The following is a 25,959-nucleotide window of genomic DNA, read 5'->3' as shown; positions in this document are numbered from 1 at the left end:
ATGTTCAAAGCGATAAGCGCCGTTCATAATTTTTTTGTATAAGCATAATTATATCAATAAAAGCCGTTGGTCTTTACAGTTATTCGGTTACATAATAAAATAATTAACTTAATTAAAACATAAGTGATTTTCATTATGTAATTAATAAATACACCTTGAAAGTTAATAAGGTTGTTAAGACATATCGTCATTGATACGACTAATTGATATTTCATGACCTGTAATTTTCGGCTCATCTTTCAACGAAAGTTGAAAATAATTACTACAAGATGAAAGTATATGTGGATTAAGGGTATATTTCAATGTAGTATATATAAAAAACCGAGATAGCCCAGTGGTAAGAACGCGTGAATCTTAACCGATGATCGTGGGTTCAAACCCGGGCAAGCACCACTGAATTTTCATGTGCTTAATTTGTGGTTAATTAATTAATTCTTAATTAATTTCGTGCTTTACGGTGAAGGAAAACATCGTGAGGAAACATGCATGTGTCTTATTTCACTGAAATTCTGCCACATGTGTTTTCCACTAACCCGTACTGGAGCAGCGTGGTGGAATAAGCTTCAAACCTTCTCCTTCAAAAGGGAGAGGAGGCCTTCACCCAGCATTAGTACATTCACAGGCATATGTTATAGAGATAAATACGAAACTCTATTTAAATAATTCTATTGCCAAATCTATTGATTTAAAACGTTTATGATCACCAATATAGGAAAAAAATATTGCATGGACAGTCGTGACCTGATAAGTGGTCACTATCGCATATAGATATCGGCACTGTAAAATATATTAACCACATCCTTTCTGAGATACTATATATTTTATGCATGTTATTTCATTGGTTCACCTTTCAAACCGAAACACGATAATACCTATTGATGTTTAACGTTAGAAATAAATAACAACAAATCAATTAACTGTACTGTTATACTTATATTTGAAAATTTGAAAGATATAATAACTAGAGAGCTTGAAAGGTACACAGTATAGACATTTTTCCGTGCTTCTTTAAGCACCAATATTTATTTAGATTAACGTAAGTACTTCAAAATATTTTATTACATTTGCGCTGTTTATTTTTACGTTGCATACAAAATAGCCATTGAGTGTTCGACATTACATACAACAGATGCAAATTACTAATATAGTGTATTTTACTACTTGTTTGAAAGGTGAATGCCCTAGTAATTGTAGGCATAACAATTTAGACGTCTCTGTTGATAGACCCACTCGGTAGAGTTAACCACTTCTCATTGGCTGGTTAATTTGCAGGTGGGATAATAATAATGATAATACTTTCTTTAAATTTTTTTCTGTGGCTTATAGTCGAGTCCCTAGTTAAGTTCTAACTTACAAAATTTTTAACATTAGTGTAGTCTAGAGCCCTGATTAATATTCCGAGATTGTGATGTTTAGCGCCTGCCGCTCGCGGCGCCGATTTGGAAAAATGCGATTTGAGAATTATAAATGAGTTAGAGCCCGCTATAACTTGTAAAACATTTATCTGATTCAAACAATAGTTGAAGGAAATTTCATGCTTTATACGTTTTAAAATAACTATTTTTAAAGTAGATGGCGCTGAAGAGAATTTATTTTTGATAAACTGGTTTGTGGTACTATTTTTCAATGATGGTGGTTTGAGCGGTTGTCGATGGAATCAAACTTGGATAATATCCAAGTCTAGCACTAAGCTATCATAATTAGGTTGGTAGGTAAGTCCAAATTTGATAATTTGGATTTTAACCTTTTGTAGGGAAATCCCCCTATTTCTTTAATGACGAGTATATAACAGTGAAACATAAATTACATTATACATTGGATTATGCATTTTTGTCTTATAAGTATTATGTTAACTATGTATAGGAATAATTAAAGTTGAATAAATTGTGATATTTATATTTTGGCGATGAAATAGAACAGTGCCACGTCACTTCACCATTACTTTATCTTCGCGTTCGAAGTGTTTACAAAATTGAATTTTATTGCTGTCGCTTTCACAACTTGTACAGCCATTTTAAACTGTTTGTTACAATGGAAACAAATAAATTACATTAAAATATACGCCAAAGTAAATAATTTACTTGATAATTGGATACAAAATTGTACGTAAATATACGAGTAAGTCAAAGCCTTTGTTGTTTTTAAAGAGATTTTAGTAGCTTTACTTAAACTGATACGAACATTTCAGTCATTTTTGAATTCTGAAACATAAAAGGGGATCCAGGCTATACCAAGTATCTAAATGTAATTTCTTTTTTTTTTGTCTTTTTGACAGCGTCCAAATGATAAGGCTGATCATATATTTTCATTAACTCGAATTTTCCACTGGAAAAATGAGTGGTTTCTTTCTGGTTATTTCATTTTTAGGTACACGTGTTATTACTCATCACAAAATCATGAAATGTATGTGTTATGATTTTCATTTATGATTTTCATAACACATACATTTCATGATTTTGTAGTAGTCATTTTAATTTTGAAAATCATATATAACGTAAGACTTAAAATTGATTTAGAAAATCATTCGGGAAACATGATCAATATGATATATTAAAGAGTTTTTCATAAGAAAAATTCGAACTTTATGTTTATGTATTTTACTATTAAATTATACAGATATAAATTAAATATGATACTTACGTCAACACCAGGCGTCACTGTTGTTTCGCTAAAATGTTGTGATAGTAACATTGTTGTTCTCTTGTAACGTTTCATCTTTTTAAAATCTGAAAACATTGCTTATTAAATGTATTAAATACTTATATTATGTTCACCTTGTATTGAAATGATTTAGCGTTTAAAATTTAGTTTAAAAAAAATCTTTCAATAAAAAAAATTACATCACGTACGTACTTTTACTTTGAGCTCATTGTTGATAATGTTAACAAAAATTTTAGACAATTTTGTTTTAAATTTTAATTGATTGTAATTGAATTCTACATATTAGTTTAAAAAAGATTCTCAATTTTTACTCAAAAACAATCTATTATTTCATTTTATTCATTATTAAAATACCTAGAAACCTTGTCAAAATAACTTACCTTTAAAAAGGATTTTCCAATTCGTGATTTTTTCGATAGTGTCATTATTCACGTTGCTGGAAATTGATCTGCAACAATTAAATAAGTAAATGCATAACAATCAGGCTTTTTGTTAACAAAACAAAATAACAATTAATTGAAAAGGTTTTCTCATAGTCAACACAAAAATAATGCCAACTGCACAGGACATATTATAGTGCACAAGGATGCGCGAACAAAGATGCAATCTCTATTCCCTCACTTTCATAATCCGATGGGACGGAAACCCGACAAGACCAAAAAGAGATCAGGCGCAGGATCGACGGCTTTACGTACTTTTCACGAGAGTGTACATGTTTTAACTCTCAGACGGCACCAGGCTGCTACTGAGAATCGTCGAAAGAATAACTCAATAATTTTTTATCGGCTCGACCTGGGTTTGGAACCCATGATCTCGGGATTTATAGCCTTATATTTACTAAATAGCCACTAAACCAACGAGACTGTTGGTTATATATTTCAATGTATGATTTCTATAAAGATGTAAGTTTTATTTGTTTTATTCGACACGGAAACTGATCAGATTAACAGTTAACATGTATTTTTTATAGTTTCACAAATTAAACGGTTGAAAATTTAGCGATGAGGCCGGGTTTGAACTCGGTTAAGATTACATCTGCTTACCCCTGGGTCATCACGGCACAAAGAATAAGCTATTTACTATTATGTAATAATATATTAATATTTTGCATGTTTTTGAGAAAATAATAGGTCCATAGGCGGCGTTTTTCGAAATAAAATGCAGCGAAAATTTATAACAGAAACACAAAAAATGTATATTGGAGATTGAGTTGGCAGCACTTTAAATATTTATTTAGTGCTTTAATTTAATATATTGCTATTTAATGCACTGATAAAAATAAGACATTACATATCAGATCAGTAAAAAACAACTACGATTAAATTTATGATAAGATTTTTTTTATAATACATAAAACATTTAGTACAAACCAGCCAAAGTAATACAATTTGTGTATTATAAATAATATATACTGTTAATTAGATGGAAGTTTGACGACTTCCAGGAAATGGATTTGCTGTCAAAGAGCACGCGGGAAATGATGAAATTCAATATTGCTTTCGAATGGCAACTCATAATGCATTTTCCATTGAATCATATATTGAATCGATATTATTTATTTATACTTGTCTTATAAACGTAATATTTCGTTCTATAAATAAATAATTTCTGGGAATTATCAAGAAAATAGTTACGACCAACCGGTGTAAAGAGTGGTGCTCTGATATTATATGGGTGCCCGATTAACGGTTCATGTGAAACCTAAGTATTGAAATACAATATCTATTCTACTCTACCTGAACCAAACGGCTATTATATACTCGATACACATAATACTCCAAGAAATAAAATAGTATACTATAATGTTTTATTTTTAAATTTAATCGATATCCAATATGTATTTATTGGAATTGCAATAAGCAAACAATTTAAGTTGTCACGCACGCTGTACTTATGGGAACGGTAAAAACGGGAGTTATATAAAAGCGATAACGTTAAATGCTATTAGTATCAACTATAACTGTTACTTCTGAACGAGAATGTTGAAACCAGCAGGAAGTTGTGTATTTGAAAGTTTCCATTATTTTCATGGCTGATGGAGATCATCAAGCAGATCAGCAAGCATCACCGTGGCAGAGCTTGTCGTGTTTTCATTGTATTTGCTATAGTCTACGTCCTTTGGATATCATAAATCGTTGGCCCCAAATTGGTTTGAGCCAACATTGGTGGTGCAAACTGTTACAAGTATAATATTTGAAAATAAATTTTTCGAACATTAGTATATTTATAGATTATGTTCGTCAAAGAAAATTAAATCAAAATATTCTTTATCCAACTTACTTGGTCATATATTTTTAACTCGTTATTATACAAGATTAAATTAAATTCAAAGCTATCACCGGAATTTTGATTCTTCTACTAATTAAATGCCATAGATTATCCGTGTTCCGATTTCTATAACACATAACACAGTAAATATTGTATTATGTATCTATTTTGTACATAATCCTGCATCCAATACAAGAACCCGTACAAAAATCAGTGATTCGAACAAGGTTATTTCTTGTGAGTTAACATGAAGGAGCTTTAGAGGATGAAAGAAGTCCCTTGAGCAATCAGATAGTCTTTTAAATATAGGATTTCATGAAACAAGAATAACATTATGTAGAAAGAATATTTTATAACACGGCTAAATTAAAAATCCTTTTTATCTCAATGGAAATAAAATAGTCTCAATTAAATATTAAATGACGGAAAATCCAAAGACGTTATAAGGATTTTATTAGCTTTAAACGCTTCTCATATATAAAGGATAACAAAGATATTTGTTAAAGCCGAGGATATAAAAGGTCCAAATCAGGAACAGACTTACACGACGTTTGCACTCGCAAGGTAGAACGCATTTATCTTTCGTAAACTCAAGCACTTCCGTTTTATTGGGGCAATAGACCTTGCCTATACTATTGTAATTCATTTATAATAAATGCGAAAGTGAGTTTGGTGCTTGTTTACGTGTACTTAAGCGATTAGAAAATGTTTATATACACTTTATCAGGGATAGATATAACAGACGATAAAAATACTTAAAACCTGCCGCCCTCCCTAACACACGGGCGGATGTCAGTAAGCTATATTTTTACAATAGTAAAACTTATTTTGTATTATCACAAGCGAGTTTCTCGTGGGGATTCCTATCATACAATTGTTATTCCCAAAGGAACCATGAATATTTCCTTATCTAAATTATCGTATAAGCAATAAAATATAGAACAGTGTTAGTTCTAAAATAAATTACCCAATTTCATCTAAATTCAACTGAAAACAGAAGTGACTGACAGATAACCCATATCATTGTGTATTCAAACGAATACTATTTTGCTATGATTTTTGCAACAACATTTTTTATGTATACATTCGGTTTTATTTGGTTTCTCTTAGTGAACTCGTGTGCCACCCAAATATCGAGCCTTTTTCTATATACAGACTTTTTCAAATTGGTCAAAACTAATATAATATAATGTATATATGTATAACTAATGTACCGATCTTGTTCCTCTTATATAACATTGTACAAGTAAGTGCATTAACACAATCGCATTCTCTAGATAATTCTCTCCCTTATAACCAGATGTGACAATAATCCACCCGACCAAAGAGAAATCAGACGTCAGACTGACATTTTAACACGTGAGTGCCAAACTACTAATTCCCCAACTTCAGGATGTTACTGAGAATGTCAGATTTAATCAAAAGCTTTTATTCGCCCTACGGGATTTGAACCCATCAGAATTGAAAGCCTAATTGCTACCCACTACACTAAGTACATATATCACGAGTTATAAAAAATTCTTTGCTTCAAAAATTAACAAATACGATCCTCTTCTAATATAAAAAGATATCATCGAACTTTTTTAAGGAAAACATTGAGACATAGCAATTTAACAATTTCAAGGTCATTGTTATTGGCTTTTATTTTGAGGCGGCTAAAAATTATTTCGTTTCAATGTCACCCAACTGCGCTGTCATGCTAACAATGTACTCCAATTGCGAACGTCATCCTTGACCATTCACTGCAAGCACCAAGAGCTCTCATCACAACTCTGAGGGTATTCATTTAAACTTTTAAAAATGTATAAATATATCCATAAAAGTTAGTATGAATATGTTATAAATTTAATATTACTTTAATTTTTTTACAGTCGCATGTCAGATGATATTTCAGTGACATCGCGGCAGGCTTCCAAAATGGTGGGATTAGCTGCCTTTCTTTCAGAATTTTATATGATTACTATTGGTTTTGTTTTGAAATAGATACAGATTTGGGGAAAGAGATTGCAGTAACATTTATCCAGACACACCAGGCTGATAATAATAATATTTTACCTCTATACCTTCCCACCAATATTTTACCTACCTTTTTTCTTTGTGGCAAAGCTTTGTTCAAGCCAGGTAGGTAAAACAGGCACAAGGGACATAACAATTTAGTTACCAAGATTGGTGGCGCATTGGCAATGTAAGCATTGGTTGATATTTCTTACAGTGACGATGTTTATGACAGTGGTCACCATTTACCATCACTTTGGTGGCCCATTTTCTGGTCAGCCTATTTATTTCATAATTTATTATTTTCTTTTAGTGTACTTCTTAATATTAATTGGCAGAGAAAGTAGTAGTAACATATATTCTTGCAAATAAGGTATTAAAACAAATTAATGAATAAAAATTGCAACTGCACATACCGAAATTACAATTTTGCCGTGTCTATGCATTAATTGTAGATGATATTGTTGCCATAGCGGACAAAACTATGAGTATGAGTTTTACTGATATGAGAATGTGGTTACAAAAACAGGTATCTGCAGATAAACATAAAATTACTCTCTTCACAAATAAAGTCTTATAAACTGCAATTTATTTTTTAATTAATTTAAATACTAGCTGGTGCTTGTTTCATCGTCCAGGTGAATATGTGTTTTATTACGATACATTAAAATACTAATTTTCAAGTTGTGTTATTTTTTTCAATCGCTTAATGTTAATTTATGCAGTTCTTATAGAAACACGGTTTCTACTTACTAAATATGTGTTTGTATAGAAACTTTATAGAACATAAGTATGTATGTACGTATGATTTATATTTATTATTTGTACTGTTTTTGTTTTTTTTTTGTTATTTGTATGGAGGATTTTTTCCTTGATAATATCAATATCTGCTTAGGATAAAGTACCAGTCCAGGCAGATTTCGATGGCTTGCCTAAATGGCGTTAAGTTTTTCGTACCATTATAGTGCTTGTATTTAATAAAGTTTAAATAAATAATAAATTTTGGATTGAATTATATATATCATTAATTTAATATATATTGGAGCTATAAAATATACAGTATGAAATAGAATAAGTGAGAAATGGATTCAAAAAGCTCTACGATTAAGAAATCATCCTTTTAAAAATACAACTTTGCCCCCTGTTCAAACAATGTTTAATTTTAATTAAACGTGTCTCTTTTTACATGTAATGAGTGAACAGCTTACCGGTTGAATGACTTTCATTGAGATACAACAGTCAATCCTTGCTACTTAGAGTCGCAACGTGATGTTTTAGACTATATTATTTCTCAATTACCATCGCCTTCAAACAAACAATCAAATTCATAACCTCCAGAATATGAGCATATTATGTGCATTTTTAAATGATTTTGCGTCAAAACCATAAGTAAAAAGATTAATAATCTTATCAGTAAACATTGTTTAGTGAATGAATAGACCGATTACTCTCATTCTGTCATCATACATTGTGATTCGAAAGAAGAAAACAAAGGACTGACTATACAATTACTACACATTCTTATTAGTGAAGGGGTTTGAGTGTATCGTTAAACATAATATTAGACAGGTATTTGTATGAATATAACTAATATATCGTAAGTAAGATCCATTGTCTTATAGAAGACAGGTTAATGGATTATTCTTAATAAAGAGTGTCAGATTAAGATAAATACATATAATGAAAAGAGGTACTAGGAATTCATGACACCAATTTTTTATACATTCTGAAAATTTTATGTATGCAAGCTATACTTTTTTTTTATATTCGCCGGGAGGGCACCTAATGGTAAGTGTTAGTAGAGTCCAAACGCGACGACGGCCAGACAGACGGGAAAAACGTTCTGCACTAGCCGCCTTCACCTTGCCAGCCCGCAAGATGCCTCTTCACGCCTCGTTTGAAGGAACCCGGGTTGTAAGAGGAGGGGAACACGTGAGCTGGTAAGGAATTCCATTTTTTTGTAGTGCGACAAAGAAAGGAGTTGCTAAATTTCTTTGTTCGCGATGGAATTGATGTTACAGTTAGGCGGTGACATCGAGAACCAGCTCGCGTGGACTTAAGAAGGAAGGGGGAAACAGGAATTAGAGAGAATAATTCCTCAGAGCACTCGCCGTGATACAGTCGATAGAAAGCGCTCAGTGCTGCTATCTCACGACGCAATTGTAAAGGTTCAAGGGTGTTTGTGACCGTTACGTCGCAAATAATGCGCACTGCACGTCGCTGCAACCGGTCCAAGGCCTCCAGTAGGTACTTAGCGGAGCCATCCCAAAGGTGCGAGCAATATTCCACGCAAGACCGTACCTGTGTTTTGTACAGCAGGCACAGTTGTTGTGGCGTGAAAAAACGCCGCACCTTGTTCAGAACTTCGAGTTTCCGTGAAGCTGTTTATATACCAGCCTCGATGTAAACCCTTGCACTAAGGTCGCAGCAAACGTCAATCCCCACCATGTCGATTTTGCCTTGTATCACCAGCTGAGTACCACAGAGGGAGGGAAGAGGGGAAAATGCTGACTTTTTCGCTTTGAGAGCGCATACCTGTGTTTTCTTGGCATTAAACTCAACAAGATTATCAGAGCCCCATTTGACGATAAGCTCTAATGTCCTATCGAATTCAATGACAAGATCCTTCCACCTCTCCTCAATTTCCGCTCCCCCAGCCACTGCGCGTCCGTGGTATCCACCATGCACTGTACTATCGTCTGCATAGCAATGTATGTTCCCAAGAGAGAGCATATCATTGATATGCAAAAGAAAGAGTGTGGGAGATAGCACAGATCCCTGGGGGACCCCAGCATTCACTACATAGAATTGTGAAGCGCAACCATCAGCTAAAACACGAAGGCTACGCTTTGTGTAGGAAGCTGGCAATCCAGCTGGCAGACCATATGACGGCAGCTTGGAGAGAAGACTTCTGTGCCAGACCCTGTCGAAATGCTTGGAGATATCGAGGCTGACAGCCAACGATTCCCCATGCTTGTCGATAGCTTCACCCCAGAGGTGTGTTACGTACGTTAGAAGATCACCTGCGGACCGTTTTGGTCGAAACCCGTACTGACGATCATTAATTGACAGTGATCTTCTAGGTAATACGGAAAGGCTTTGGCAGATACGAATCATGGGACGCCCTTCAGCCAGATGGGCCAATAACCTAAGGAACTTGGACCCAACTATATACGTATGGCGAAAAACAGGGGTTTTGGCGCAGCTCAGAATGTGTATCAGAGGAATACGATAAGAGAGATTGGAACTGCTAAACAAACTTCCTTAAATAGCTACAATACAATAGTTGTAGGTAAAATTGAGTTATTCTGTTTTCATATAAACACACGGCAAGGCAATGTCATTTTTAAAATAAAGGAATAAAATGTTCTGGAATACATCTCGAAAGTATTTCAATTATAGTATAAAACAAAATGTTCAGAGCATAATATCTGTAAGCACATTAATTTTACAGAATGGATTTCGTTCAATTTCCTACTATGACATAATTTCCATTTGTTTTGTTTTACGAGATAAAATGCTATGTATAAATAACGGTTACTTTTTAACCTGGCTTGTCACAATTCCTAAAGTCTATCTGATACCATATTATTAACATTGCAAAAATATAAAGCTAAAAATCAGGTAAAAATAATATGCCAATAAAAAGTAATGGGAATACAAGAATATGAAGAAACTTTACCGTATTTGACTGAAAAAGCAAAGCCCTTTGATAAAAACTTTTATGTAAAAAAAACAACTTGAATGAACTTTGTGATTTAATGAAACTTTGGTTTAAGGTCTCAACAAATACACTGAACTTTGCACACATGCGAAGTAAAATCATGTGTCTAGAAACACAAATGCTAATAAGGTACCAGGAACACATGACATTGAAGAAACTTTAAAGTATATACTCGAAGACAAAAGCCCGACGATAAAATCTATGGGCTCTTATGTAAGCCAAACAACTCGAATGAACTCCGAAACTTTGTGATTCCTTTGTTTAAGACCTCAATAAACCGAAATTCTGTTCGTGGCACAATTTCAAATAGAAATCTAGGTCATGTGGAAACATTTATTCTAATACTAGGAATTGGGCGTATGTAGGTTTCCACTGAAAGTGTAATTCTTGTAATGGATGTTATATACTTCAATTTAAACGATATTTTTTTGTTTAATTACATTTTATTCGAATATTCAACATTAATCTATTTAGATTTTGTCTTCCCGACTGATTTAGGCAACCGTGGCCATTCTCAAGAGACACATCCTTCCAGAAAAATATAATGTATTATAAATTATTTAATTGAATCTAAGTGAATTTTGGCTTCTAGTATTGGATCAATCCCTTGAATATATTTGACTCAAGACAATTGACATAGTATTGTAGATAAATACAAATAATTAGGCTTGAGTGAATCACAATTTTAATTTTATACTGATAATAAACAAGTACCACGATATTTTGCGATCGAGGTGTACAAAATGAACTGTCAATTGGGATATGATGATAACGATGTTTTTCTGAACGATTTATGGTCACGGTGGTCATTCTCAATGGAGAATAACCAATATAGTAGGATATTATAGTGCTCAAGTGTATGCGTAATCATAGGTTGAACTATAAAACAGCTTTCTGACACGAACGGAGAGAGTTCAGATTGCAGATACGATGTATGAGAACTTAAAACAGTCAACTTCCAAACTCTAGATAGCAACTATAAATTTCATGACGGAAAACCCCGCGGTTCGAATCCAGGATCTTGGTATCTACAACCTTTAAGAATAGCACTAGATTAAAGAGGCCAAGAGAAATGTACTGAACAAATTTAATAAAGATAAAGCAAAGAGCAATCATAGGGCAATGCATAAATTACTCAATTGTAGATAAAAATTCTGTTATTACTACGACTTTGAATGAATATTTTAAAGCATACCGAGATAGATAATGTTGTTTCACGAAACAGACTCGCTAACTACTTGTACTACGATCCAGGAATGAAACCAATTGTTCGCCTGTTTTTCTTTCTCATTCAATTGAATATTTATTGGCTATTAAGTAAATTTAAGCTTTAAAACATTACATTAAAGTTGATTATTCAATTTCCTTGATACTGTAATAGACATTAGAAATTCTATGAACCCTCTAACTTGGTAGTCTCGTATTCCCTTAAGTTTGAACAAACTTACCAACGAATGGATTTGTAATAGTAATTCACTTAAATTGTATGAAAATCCTGAGCGATACAGTGTTTAGGTTAATGGTACTTACAATTAGACATTTCACAGCGTACTGGCGATCTCTGCGTTTGATGTGGTAATTTGGAAACGCATTTGTGTGATGTGACTAATTTGGAGAGAGATTCGAGATCATTTAAGTACTCATGGAATTATTATTGGTTGTAAAGAAAAATCATTTCGTGTAATAACTTGTTTCAATTAGCAATTCAAGTTATTGCACACAGTAATTCGGTCAATCATATTCAATCCCCATCCTCTCTGACATCTGTTAAATTTTATTGATTTTAATGATAATTTGTATCTAAAGCGTCGTTTATGATTTAAGTATTTTTTATGCAAGCTAGTACGTTTGTTTATTAATTAACAGTGACCTTTATATTCACGTTTGAGAAAATTTAAAATAATATTTATTCCTTATCGTAAATTTTATTAATACATTATGAAATATCTCTACGGCTGAAGTCCCTAAATTTTTATTAATTAAATCTTAATTGAAAGACGAAATCCCTCGCCCTAGCATTATCATAATCATTTCATTACGTACCCTGATTAAATACGACGCATTTTGTTTCATTTCATTCAATTAGCTTAATTAGAAGGTCTTAGATTTGATATTGAATTCTTATTTAGCGATATACAGTTTTACACTAAACCTTTAGGTTTAAATTCGAATGATTCTCTATTCAAATTGTTCTTTATTATGTTCAACTATTTTTTGTTAAGTTACAAGTGTCGATTTGTGAAGTTAAATTTATATTCTCTATTAAGTGATTACCATAATAATTTTAACGCATTTTATTCCTGACATTGGATATAGCACACATTATTTGTAGTAAATCACTAGGTACAAACGCTTTGTAAGCCTGTTAAGGCAAAGCTTTCGAGTTTATTGACGTTGCTCTACTGCGGGCTTGAGGATACACTCGTAGACGAAATTTCATTTGATATTCGCAGGTATCTATGCAATGTTTTTTTTTAACCAAGCAAGAGATAAATAAAAATTTAGTTCGTGAAAAACTGCTTGATCGTTTTTTGAAATCGTGATCTTTGGTTAAAAGCGGCATTGTACTTGGCTTATTATTCGTAAATATTAAAAATACTTTCAAGCATGAATATCCCACATTAATTAATTAATAATACCCTCAATAACGTTCTTGCACTTTCGAGGGTTTTATTATTAATTTATTTTAGCAAAGGCTGTTATTAGCGAATCATGTCAAATTTCATCGAACAGTACCAGAAGCCTGGATATGACGATTCTACTTCGAAAATAATTTATTGGTAACGTACAAAATGCTGAAGTTTATTCGTTTTCAAAATAACTTTACAGAATATAAATGCTTGCTCTTTATTTGATAAATTGACAACGGAAAGGAATTCTCAAATTCATTACACCACACAACGTATGTACCAAGTTTTACTAGTACATTCGGGAGTGACCTATTTCCAGTGATTTTCAAAGTATGATAGTGAAATAGTTTGATAAGTTGTTCAATAGTGTTTTCAAAATTTCAGGTTCAAATAATTAGAGAATTAAACTAAGCCCGTTGACTAAATTGTATTAAGTAACGGTTTTAATTAGCAGTATTTTTGATCATATTGTTACATTTTTACATATGTGTGTTAAAACATTTATACTCAACATTTTTTATAAAACGTCTCATGCGAGATAATTTTATAGTAACAGCCTGATAATGTCCCACTGCTGGCCTAAGGCCTCGTCTCCTTTTTTGAGGAGAATGCTAAAATATAGCAATAAATCATAAGAGCAAAAATGTTTTGGTCTACTTAGACACCGAAATAGTCCAATGGTTAATACATATATTTTAATTATAGAAGATCGTAAGTTGAAAGCCAGGAACACCACTAAGCGCGTGATATATCAATACCAAAATCAGCACGTGGTACGTGCTTATTTTGGTATAAATTATTTCGTGCCCAGCAGTGAATATCTTAAGTAAACCCTCATATTAGATGAAACTCTGACATGTATATCCACCTACTGGCACTGGCATTTTTGTGGAATAAGCTCTGAGCATACTTTCTTAATCTAAATATAAATTTGCCAAGATTGGCACATATATATCTGTTACTATTAAAACGGATTTATTACTACATTCTTAGAGAGTAACTTCTATCAAGCAACTATCCAACTACTTTCATTTATAATACTACATAAAATGTATGCTTACTATAGGCATTAACACACCTTTTTTTATAAAATAGGTAGGCATATGGGCCACCTGATGGTAAGTAGTCACCAATGCCCCAATGTTGACATTTCTTACATTGCTATTGTAAGAAATGTTAACCATCACTTACATTGCCAATACACCACCAACCTTAGGAACTAAGATGTTATTTCCCTTGTGCCTGTAATTACACTGGCTCAATCACCCTTTAAACCGGAACACAACAATACCAAGTACTGCTGTTTTGCGGTAGAATATCTGATGAGTGGCTGGTACCTACACTGTTCCTACTACCAGCTTATAATACTTTCAACAGTATAGTTGTTGTACTTTCTACATTTGTGTGAATGATTCTAGTTTAGTACCATCAAAGTATAAAACGGAGCGCAAATAGCATCAGTAATGAATTAATAATAGTAATATCCTTCAGACCGATTTCGGCCACAGCGGCCAATCTCAAGAGAGATTAGCCAACTACGCATGAGATATTATAGTGCACAAGTGTGTGCGCAAACACAGGTGCACTCTCTCTTCCCTCACTCTCATAATCCGATGGGACGGCAATCCGACACGACCGGAAAGAGTTCAGGCGCAGGACCAACGGCTTTAAGTGCTTTCCGAGGCAAGGGAGTGCACATACTTCCAACTTTCAGACTCCGGGCTGCTACTGAGAATTTTCAGACAGAAAAACCCAATAACTTTTTATTAGCCCGACCTGGGAATTGAACCCAGGACCTGGCCTGGCCGGGTCTGCGGCCTCACATCAAACCACTAGACCAACTTGAATATATAATGAATTATTACATACATATAATTTAAAAACGATTTCAATGCATGCCGGATATTTACAAATACGTTAAATATTATAAATATAAATTTAAACGAGTAATTCCAAATATTACGTACGTGAATACTTTCTTCAATTTAAGAGTTGAATAATAAATCAGCATATTGAAACATAACGTTGTAAGGTATGAAATAAATTCAAACTTACCTTGTATTTTGTGTATCGTGGTACTTCGGGTGCGAAGCCTTTTGTTTTGATGATAAAAAAATGTCTATTGTACTAACGCCTGATACGGAATCTGTAACAAAAAGTAAATGTAAGAAAATTAACAAAATAAATTATCATTCGCCTGTCTGTGGTAAACGTCTGTCTGTGACTCCAAGACTTCATGATTATAATGTTAAGCCTTACCTCGTCAATGCGTCACCGATCTTGGGAATTGAGATGTTATGTCCCTTGTGCCTGTAGTTACACCGACACACTCACCCTTCAAACCGAAACGCAACAATACTAAGTATTGCTGCTTAGCGGCGGAACACCCAGACGAGCCTGCACAAAGCCCTACCACCAGGTAATTTTCGTATTAAGAATTCAATGAAAATCTTTGAATAATAGTGCAAAGATATTTTTAAATGCTGTGTTTCCTTCACTGGTATATATTGGTGCAGTTGAAACCCTTAGACTTTTGAGTAATAGTTTTTAAAAAAAATACTACACCCCGTCTTATTCACGCTACTGGTGGCAGGAGGGCTGGTTCATTTTTCTCCCAGAGGATCGGAATTGCGATTCCAAGTCCAACTATTTTTATATATATTTAAGGCTATTGTAAATATTTATTATAATAAGCAATCGAATTTATTTTAACGATGTTTCCTACTATTTCCTGTTAAATTATTAACAAAAAATTTAGGAGGTAGATATACTATTTAGATTAATTTGATTCAATAGAAGCCTTGATCACTAGAATTTTACCCATTGTCCGTATAATTTCGTCAAGCAAATTCAAAGATTGATAGTGTTTCAGAAGATAAAATCAAGAATGAAAATGAAAAGAAAAATTAGTTTATATTCATTATCATTCATGAATTTATAACAGTATTTTTGGTTTAAAATCATTTTGTAATAAAATCTCTTTGTAATAAAGTATTTGCAAATGCCTTTGCTAATTTTCATGACATCAAAGGAACGCTTGAGTGAAAATAGATTGGGACATATCCATAGTGTAATAAAGATTTTTCTGTTTAATTTCGTTGCTGCCCAATCTAGAAGTTATCTGGCCTTACAAATAAAATCAATACCATTATATATATAATATATCAAAGCTTAAGGCGGGCGCAAATAGCATCGGCAATGGATTACATATAATTTAAAAAGCATTTCACTGTATGCCGGATATTAACAAATACATTACATATTATAAATATAAATAAATACGAGAAACTTTAAATATTAAGTACGTTAATACCTTCTTCAATTCAAGAATTATATTATTTAGAGAAGTTTCGAAAATGGAATGTATTCTAAAATTCAAAATTCTAATACGATGGCATTGGCGTGAGGAAAATTTAAGTGTTGCACTGTTCTAGCCTTTCTCGCATCTGTACATAGCATTATAAACCATTCAAAAATTTAAAAACAATATTTTGTCAAAATAATTATGAAAACAGAATGCCATTAACATTATAACTAAATTGTAAAATTTTTAATAAAGTAAAACATGCTTTTTAATAATACTTAATTACTAATAGCAATGGATACGATTCCAGATATTGTTTTACTTTTCACATTCATTTGTACTCCAGCTTTATTCAACGTCAAAATACCGTTAAAATATATAATATACAATAAGTTTTAAATAAAGTGTCAGTGTATGGTATTACTTTTGTATTGCGTTCTATTATATTAATAGTGTGAACCGGTATAATTACAAGCGCAAACATATGGAATCATAGCATTGTACTTAACTTGCATGTTTGGCGGCGTAGCACGATATAAGAGTGAGGCTACATGGCCGTTGCTAGTGCGTTGCGTTGTCGCAACGGTTTCCACGCATTGAATGACACGTGAGCATTACGGCATCACAGCGCTCAGCAAGTAGGGCGTGACATAAACATCTTTATCTGTACAAAATAACCAATACTGCACAGGACTGCGGTGCTACTCTAGCGCTACGAGGTCTCCACCCTCCCCGCTTCCTCTCCCTGTTCTCCTTGTCTGTTAGGCGCGCGCTACGCGTACAAAAGAGCGTTCCCCACAACACAGTACAACGCACAAGTGTGGTCTCACTCTAAGGTCAGCCTTTTAAAGGCTGACCTTAGAGTGAGACCACACTCCACCATATAACCTTTTATTCTAATTCAAAACTACGATTCCATACGCTTCAGTTTCTATTACTATCTATTACAAAGCTTTCTCAATCTCACATTTCGTAATTAATATCAAAGGTTCATTAATTGAAAGTCAATGTTCTTGTTTAATGTTAGGTTCTATGTCAATATTTTGATTAGTTCTATCATAATATCCCTTAGAGATTTATGTAACTGAACATGCCTAATATACGCACAGTTTAAACAAAGTTTGCTTATATAATGAATGATGTCTTGTATCGAAATTCACTTAATGTAATAGTAATATATTTGTTATTTATCAAAATAACTTCAAACTTTTAACGTCGTATTGGAGCGGCGTTATAGAATAAACTTCTAACCTTCTTTTCATTGAGAGGAGTGCAGCAATGACATAAGCTGTTACTACTAATTACTTACTTTAACGGGCAAGCACCACTGAATTTTCATGTGTTTAATTTGTGTTTATAATTCATCTCGTGCTTGACGGTGAAGGAAAACATCGTGAGGAAACCTGCATGTGTCTAATTTCATTGAAATTATGCCACATGCGTATTCTACCAACCCGCATTGGAGCAGCGTGGTGGAATAAGCTCCAAACCTTCTCCTCAAAAAGGGAGAGCAGGCCTTAGCCCAGCAGTGGGACATTAACAGGCTGGTACTGTACTACTTACTTAAAATAAAATACTCAAAGTCCATACATATAATAAAGTAGAAACCGTGTGTCAGTACGTTGAATAAATTTATCGAAAACCAGTGTATGCGATAAGAAGGCGTACCAGAACTCGAAAATCCTTTTTTTTTTAATTTTCTCTATCTGTCTATTTATTCTTGCGATTCTAATATTTTTTATAGAATAGTAAGGTGGACGAGCATATGGGCCACCTGATGTTAAGTGGTCACCACCACCTAGACATTGGCATTGTAAGAAATATTAACCATCGCTTACGTCACCAATGCGCCACCAACCTTGGGAACTAAGATGTTATGTCCCGTGTGTCTGTAATTACACTGGTTCACTCACCCTTCAGAATTCAGAATATCTGATGAGTGGGTGGTACCTACCCAGATGAGCTTTCACAAAATTCTACCAGCAGTAAAATTTATCATTGAAATCGTACATAGTATACAGAAATGTTCATTAAATTAATTTATAAATAAGAGTTTGTTCGAAAAAATGTAGTAACAGAACATAAAAACACATTTTTTTTAATATACCCTGATTAATATACACTGGTGGTAGGGCTTTGTGCAAGCCCGTCTGGGTAGGTACCACCCACTCATCAGATATTCTACCGCAAAACAGCAATACTTGATATTGTTGTGTTCCGGTTTGAAGGGTGAGTGAGCCAGTGTAATTACAGGCACAAGGGACATAAAATCTTAGTTCCCAAGGTTGGTGGCGCATTGGCTATAAGCGATGGTTGACATTTCTTACAATGCCAATGTCTAAGGGCGTTTGGTGACCACTTACCATCAGGTGGCCCATATGCTCGTCCACCTTCCTATTCTATAAAAAAAAAAAAAAATCTTGCCACGCGGACGAAGCTGCGGGCACCAGATATTATATTATAAGTATTATACTATAGTATAGAATACATCTTTATTTGGACGTATAATGAAGTTCCTTCAAAGAAAGAATACTCGTCAGATATAAGACCGGCGTCAATGGTACATCATTAAAACTTCGACGATCACAGACAGACGGAACGGCTTTATTTATGAGTATATATATCTGTATATAGCGAGGTATCACTTAATGTATGTATTATTAGTATTTTATAAATAGTTTGTTTGTTTTTGTAATATATACATGTATATATGTCGCGGATTCAAATGGATTGCCATTTTAATGGCGGCCATTTTCGTCCAATATGTTGATTTTATTAAAACGGTCAGTGCGCACGTCCGGCGCTGGCGCTGTCCTGAGATCAAGAGACCAATAGACCAAGAGGGCTACTCGACAAATGATTACACGCGCTACTGACAGATACACCATTATATTTTATATTTCCATCAGTCGGCTACATAATAAAATAGGCACCCATCTTATATTTTTCACGCTTGACGTCTGACAACCGACCAATGATATGTAAAAATATGACATACATACTGTTGTGCGGTGTTGCTATTCTAATAAGTGACGTCGTATACCCGCTTAAATTTATTTTCTCTGACATATACATAATTAAGTTGATTTTTACGATTATTTTCGAATCCTTACTTAGGCAATGATCATGTAAATTAAAAATGAAGCCGACAGCAATTTAGAACTGTTATTATAGCAATATTCAAGGTTATTAATAATTAATTTTCTTACCAATTTATTAATTATTTGTTAGTTTTTAAAAAACTAACAAAATTACACGTCATCTTAACATAAACATAAATAAACTTAAAGTAATGAAACTCATGTAATTTCAATTGTAATATAAATAACTTTAGAGTAAACAGAAAATATTATAGTAATATTTTAGTTAATGATATAAATCGCGACAGAAGCTATACAGTATATATCACTAAAATACTTTTTAAACCAATTTTATTTTACCTTTACATAACGCATATTTACACTGTTTTTTTAAGTGTATCTTTTATCGCGTCTAAGTTTATCCGCCTACTTCGGTGGTAAAAAATCTTTTACTTGGTGGTAGGGATCTGCAAGCCCGTCTGGTACCACCTACACAACATATATTCTACCGCCAAGCAGCAAATATTAGAATTATTGCGTTCCGGTTTGACGGTGACTGAGTTTAACTACAGGCACAAAGGACAAAACAGTTGTAGTTCCTAAGGTTGCTTGCGCAATACCGATGTAAAGGATGGTTAATATCACAATGCCAATTTCCAAAGGCTGTGGTGACCACTTAATATCAGGTGGCCCACTTGCCAGTCTGCCTACTAACAATAAAAAAAAACATCCACGTTGGAGCAGCATGGTGGAATACGCTCCAAGCCAGCCAAATGGAGAGGAGGCTTAGGGTATTACTATCTGTTACATTTTTAAATTACTTTTACGAACTGGATATTCACGTCTATGAGTTTAATTTATTAATACAAAAAGTCTGTCTGAATGCGTCATCATCTGGTCAGCTTTTTATTAGAAACCTCTAAATCGCATATGGTGTTAGCAGTTTTCCAATATGAAATTACATGTCAAATAATATATTAAACATAGCATTATACCGGCTTATATGGTTAACATATTACAAAAAATGTACAATTCCTTATCTTTACTAATATTATAAATGCGAAAGTTAGTTTGTTTGTTACGCTTTCTCGTATTAAGTATTCAACTCAGTATTAAATTTAGCATTTACGATATTAGGATACGAAAACGGACATAGAACCTAAAACCATACCCTCAAAACCAAGCGAAGCCGCAGGCAGAAACTAGTAATAGATGCCAATTTGATAAAAACGAAAAATAAAGGCTGTTAAGCCAGAGAATGTCCCACAGCTGTGCTAAGGCCCCCTCTCCTTGTTTGAGGAGAAGGCTTGAAGCTTATTCCGCCAGCTGCTCCAATGCGGTATGGTGAAAAACACATGTGGCAGAATCAGTGAAATTAGACAAATGGCGATTTCCTCACAATATTTTCCTTCAACGAAAAATGAAAATTCAGTGGTGTTGGCCTGGGTTTGAACCCACGATTATCGGTTAAGATTCACGATTCTAAGCACTCGGCCATCTCGGCTTTTTTATATAAAAACCATATGGTAATTTATTTCATACTTTATTATAACTTACTTCATATCAAGTACTTAGCTTTACTATGCAAAGATGACGTAAGTTGCTTAACAATAGATGTACGGACACATGCTCTTATATTATAAACGAGGCATCCTTTTATAAATGTGTAAGTTTTTTGCTTGTTATCTTTCGAACTAGAGTTGGTTAGTTGATCGTTCTTGTATGGCGTTGTTAAAACTTTGACTATTACGTTTAGTGTAAGTATATCGCTTATAAAAACTGCCTCATTGGTCTAGTAGCTAGCCTCAGCCAAGGCCTCAGGTTCTAATCCAGGCTTCCAGTGACTGCCCAGAGCTAGGATATTGGCGGGTTGGCAACACTATTATGCTTGACCTCTTTGCATATGATTACAAGATCACGGGACCTATCGAATAGATCATATTTCACATCTTATAACGTCTATATTCACATGTTCAGTTCAGTTCATAATATCATCGGTTCAGATGGCAAGTTCCTAATATTTGCCGCAGTGGAAGAAGTTTCTAGAATTCTAATTCTACTTCGTAGCTCACTTCTGAAATATTGATAACCGATTTATTATAATTAATGCTTGTATCATGGCTTTGCTAGCGGTGTAATTCTAAAATGTAAATGAAGGATTTTCATACAATATTTTATTTCCTTTATCACTACCTCAGGGGTAAAATTTTCAAAAACCCTTCCTAAGTACTAACTTGCTGTGTAAAAGGAACCCTATCAGCTATCAGTCATCCAATTATTCTTTTATATACATATACAAATATTATATATCAATTTCTGATATAACCCGAACGTATACTTGCGACTCGTTTTTGTTCTTACAGGAAGGCTCTACAGCACAGTGTAAAACATTATTGATTTAACAGAATTATAATATAGCATTCAATTGTTTTCATTTACATTCCATGTTAACAAAACGAATTTTTATTGAGTCAAAAAAAAACTGCAAAGGATAATCAATTAAGCTATATTATACTTTACAGAAAATTATAAATATTTTTATTTGAAAAAGTTTATATTATTGACATAACAATTTATCTTTGCATCGAAATATATATTTACACCGCTGCCTACTCTCGAAGTGTTCACAGTTTACAATGGCGCAATGAAGCGTTTTTGTATTATTCCCTGATGTATTACTACGAAGCTCGTCGAAAATGGATTGCCTACGAAATTGTGCATTGTACAGGTAGATCACACGCAATCGCGATGTCTGTCCCTATATATTGTCTGTTTGTATATAATATATTGATTGCCTCGTTGATCTAAGAGCTAGATATTGCCACGGTAGTATGCGCAAGCGATCCCGTTTCGTCCCCCGAAAAGACGGTGTGGGTACCGCTGGTTTTTTAGTGGGTATCACGGCGCATTCAGCGCTGGCTAGTCCAACATGGGATATGTTGGACCCACCTCATGTGGGGGAAACGCGTAAATGCGTTTTTTCCAGGGAAAAAAGGGGCTAGATATGGCAGAACCCGAGGTCCTAGGTTCAAACCCCAGGTCGGACTAATCATAAGTTATTGGGTTTTCCGTCGAAAACATTCTAAGTAGCAGTACAGTCTATAAGTTGGATGTGTATCAGCCTTTCCGATCCGTGCCGAGGACGGCCACCGCAGTGGTTTTAGTGGGTAAGAATCCCACATAAACCAGCCCCCCCCCATGAGAGCTGGGTACCTTTCTGAAGATTTCCACTGCGTGAAAAAAAAAGAAAGCCTAATATAGAGTGGTTTACGTATGTGGATCTAGTCTATGTTGCAGACACTAAATTAAATTTGTTTAATGTAATTTCTTTATATTTTTATTTATATATTAAAAGGTGGCGGGCACCAACTGGATGCGGAAGGCGGAGGACAGTTAGCTTTGGCGCACCCTGGGAGAGGCCTATGTTCAGCAGTGGACAACGATTGGCTGTTGATTTGATTTTGATTTGATATATTAAGTAATTGTTGTTAATACTTAATCGCTGCTTATCTCGTCTGCTATGTTTGCTAATACAAATAGACTATCTTAATTAATTAAATTTAAAAATTTGTAACAATCTATTTGAATAAAATGTATGACGATTTGATTTGATTTTTTTTGAGTTTTAGATAAACTTAAATATTTATATATTTAAAAACTTTATCGATTACGACTTTATAAAGACGAGTACGGCACTCGTCAGTTTCAGTCGTATTTCGACAAAGACAAATATTAAACAACGTATAAGCGCTAATGTAACCATGCATTAGTGTCTAAAAGCAGGAAGCGATGCGGCACTTCAAAGCAATTATATAACGATGAGGAAGAAATGTGAATTCCATTTACAAAAACGTTTTTTGATGTTGTTCTAAGTATATTTGTGTTTTTTGTATTTGTACCGGGGATTATTTTTTAACCGTTTTAAGGGTAATATTTGCGATTATGCGGATAAAAATATCAAAGAACAAATTGCTCGACACCATTTATTATATTGCAAGAACATTAAATTCTCGCTTCTCACGTCAATAGTCTAAATCGGGTAAAACTACGAAGCGCAGCTGCTTATATAATAATATTATATAGGTAAACCGAGATGGCTTAGCGGTAACAACGCGTGAATCTTAACCGATGATCGTGGGCTCAAAACCCGGGCAAGCACCACTGAATTTTCATGTACTTAATTTGTGTTTATAATTCATCTCGTGCTACTGTACTGTTACTATATATATATATATATATATATATATATATATATATATATATATATACATGGGCTAAGTAACTTTTCTTTTAAAGAAAATACATTTACTTATTTATTCGTATACATAATATATTTAATATGCAGTCAAACTGTTTAAAATACTGTGATAATATTAAATTATCCTTATATATTTATTTATTAATGTGTTTATTTTTTATTTATTTAGCATTCATGCACATTTACATAATACTATATGTATTAGGGTTACCCGTTAGAGTATTTACTATAAGAACGATATTAAAATGACAAGAATAATATCATAATCAACTAAATGAAGTAACGTTTAAAAAATAAAATTATGAATTATTAAAAAATTGACATAATGTGTTGTTGCGTTTTTTTTTTCACTGAAGTTAAAGAAATAATAATAATCTTGTTATGTTTGAGCAGTCTTAGAGTATAGTATATCTCAAAAAATATACAACAAATACATATTATAACACCTATACTATTATCCTCGGAACTGTTTCTTGGAACTCAATTCAAATAAAAGTTTCATATACATCAGAGTGGCAACACAAAAACTTACATCTTCATAACTAAACTGAAATACCTAATATCTACATCTCGTGAAATGTTAAACATACATATGCTGTATATATATAACGATCTTCAAAATTCAAATAGATTTTTTGCAACCAGATATAGTAGATTTTTTTATAACAAAGTAAAAAATGTTTATGATATAAATTTCAATACAATGGCTACCCTACATAAAGTCGAACGTTCCCAAAAATGATATGAAATAAAATTCATTTTAATTATTTATTCGCATCGTTGATTTCACAGGATAATAGCGTGAAAAGCTATAATTAAATATTTTATACAACGTATTTCTTGAAAGTTTAATTAATATTGTTTCGAGAACTGAAACAACGAAATAAATTGAATATGTCGTCGGTGCAGAAATTTAATTTTTATCAGCAGCGTCGTATTTTGTACATGGAAAATCACACTTTCACATGCCTTTATTATTTTTTAAGAGATAAATTCTTACGTGTCTCGAAAGCGTGTTTCCTATCCCTTTGAAGAGAACACTTGGTGATGTTTCAAGATGCTTCAATGGGATCCCGAGATGTAACCTAGATAAGGCTTGAAATCTTTTAAGGTAAGCCGTCGGTCTAAAATGCTCTTAAGTCACAGGGTTTTTTTTTGTAAGCGAGCCTTATAAATGTTTTTTTATGCGTCAAAACTTGTTTTAATGTTTTACTTCGTCTTATATAATAAAACGAGTAAGTCTAGCGATTTCGTAGAGTAGGTTTTGCAATTGCGTGTACCATCTGGTTAGTTTTTCTGTGATATATTTTAAAATAGGAAGTCGGACGGGTAAATCAGCTACCTGAAGATAGCTGTGAAAAATATTACCTGTTCCTTGCAACGTCAATGCGCCACCAAGTTTCGGAACTAAAATGTTATGCAATTCTACCTTGTTAAATATTTAAACAATTGTTACATACATATATATTATATTTGATATTCAATTGAGACAAAACTCATTACATTATGTGTTTTTATTTTTGTATTCACTGTCTTGTTCGTCTAGCGGCTAACTTAAAAGGCTATAGATTCTAAGATCTTAGTTTGTATTTGGATAGAGTGCACATGTGTTTGCGCAGATATTTTAAGCCTGTAATCACCTTCATTTAGAATGGCCACCATAGTCGATCATGGTGATCATCAATGTATGTACATAATATATCTATCGTTGAAGGTGACCACTGACCACAAGGTGGCCTATTCTATTTACCCTTCTTAATGTTACAGTTTATTTGTATTATAACAAATGGCTAAGAATTATGTTTTACGGAATAGAACTTCTGCGCGATAACAAATATTTTCATAAGCTTATAACACGAAGTTTCTGACTCGGTAAAGTCAATAAATTCTATCTGGGGCAAGATTCGTTTCTATGATCAAATTTCCTGGATATTTAATTTGAATTGGCAAATTAATAAATTTTAATATTCATTTTTAATAATTTCACTTTGAGCAGCGTGATTGAGCCAGTGTAACTACAGGGACACAAGGAACATAAC

The 25,959-nt window shown here is 33.3% G+C and overlaps 1 protein-coding gene across 1 annotated transcript in view; it reads right to left on the bottom strand.

Moving 5' to 3' along the window:
- LOC126777491 (cell adhesion molecule Dscam2-like) overlaps positions 1-25,959 on the bottom strand; it is a 97,660-nt gene that overhangs the window by 67,018 nt on the left and 4,683 nt on the right. The window contains exons 2-4 of the mRNA XM_050500499.1: positions 15,334-15,424; positions 3,042-3,109; positions 2,641-2,726 (exon numbers count right to left, since the gene is read on the bottom strand). Of these exons, the coding sequence (XP_050356456.1) occupies positions 2,641-2,726; positions 3,042-3,109; positions 15,334-15,424 (245 nt within the window). The remainder of the gene's footprint in view (positions 1-2,640; positions 2,727-3,041; positions 3,110-15,333; positions 15,425-25,959) is intronic.

The sequence above is a fragment of the Nymphalis io genome, chromosome 23 (genome assembly GCF_905147045.1).
Source record: "Nymphalis io chromosome 23, ilAglIoxx1.1, whole genome shotgun sequence".
Classification (NCBI taxonomy): domain Eukaryota; kingdom Metazoa; phylum Arthropoda; class Insecta; order Lepidoptera; family Nymphalidae; genus Nymphalis; species Nymphalis io.
This window is presented reverse-complemented; position numbering and strand designations above follow the sequence as displayed.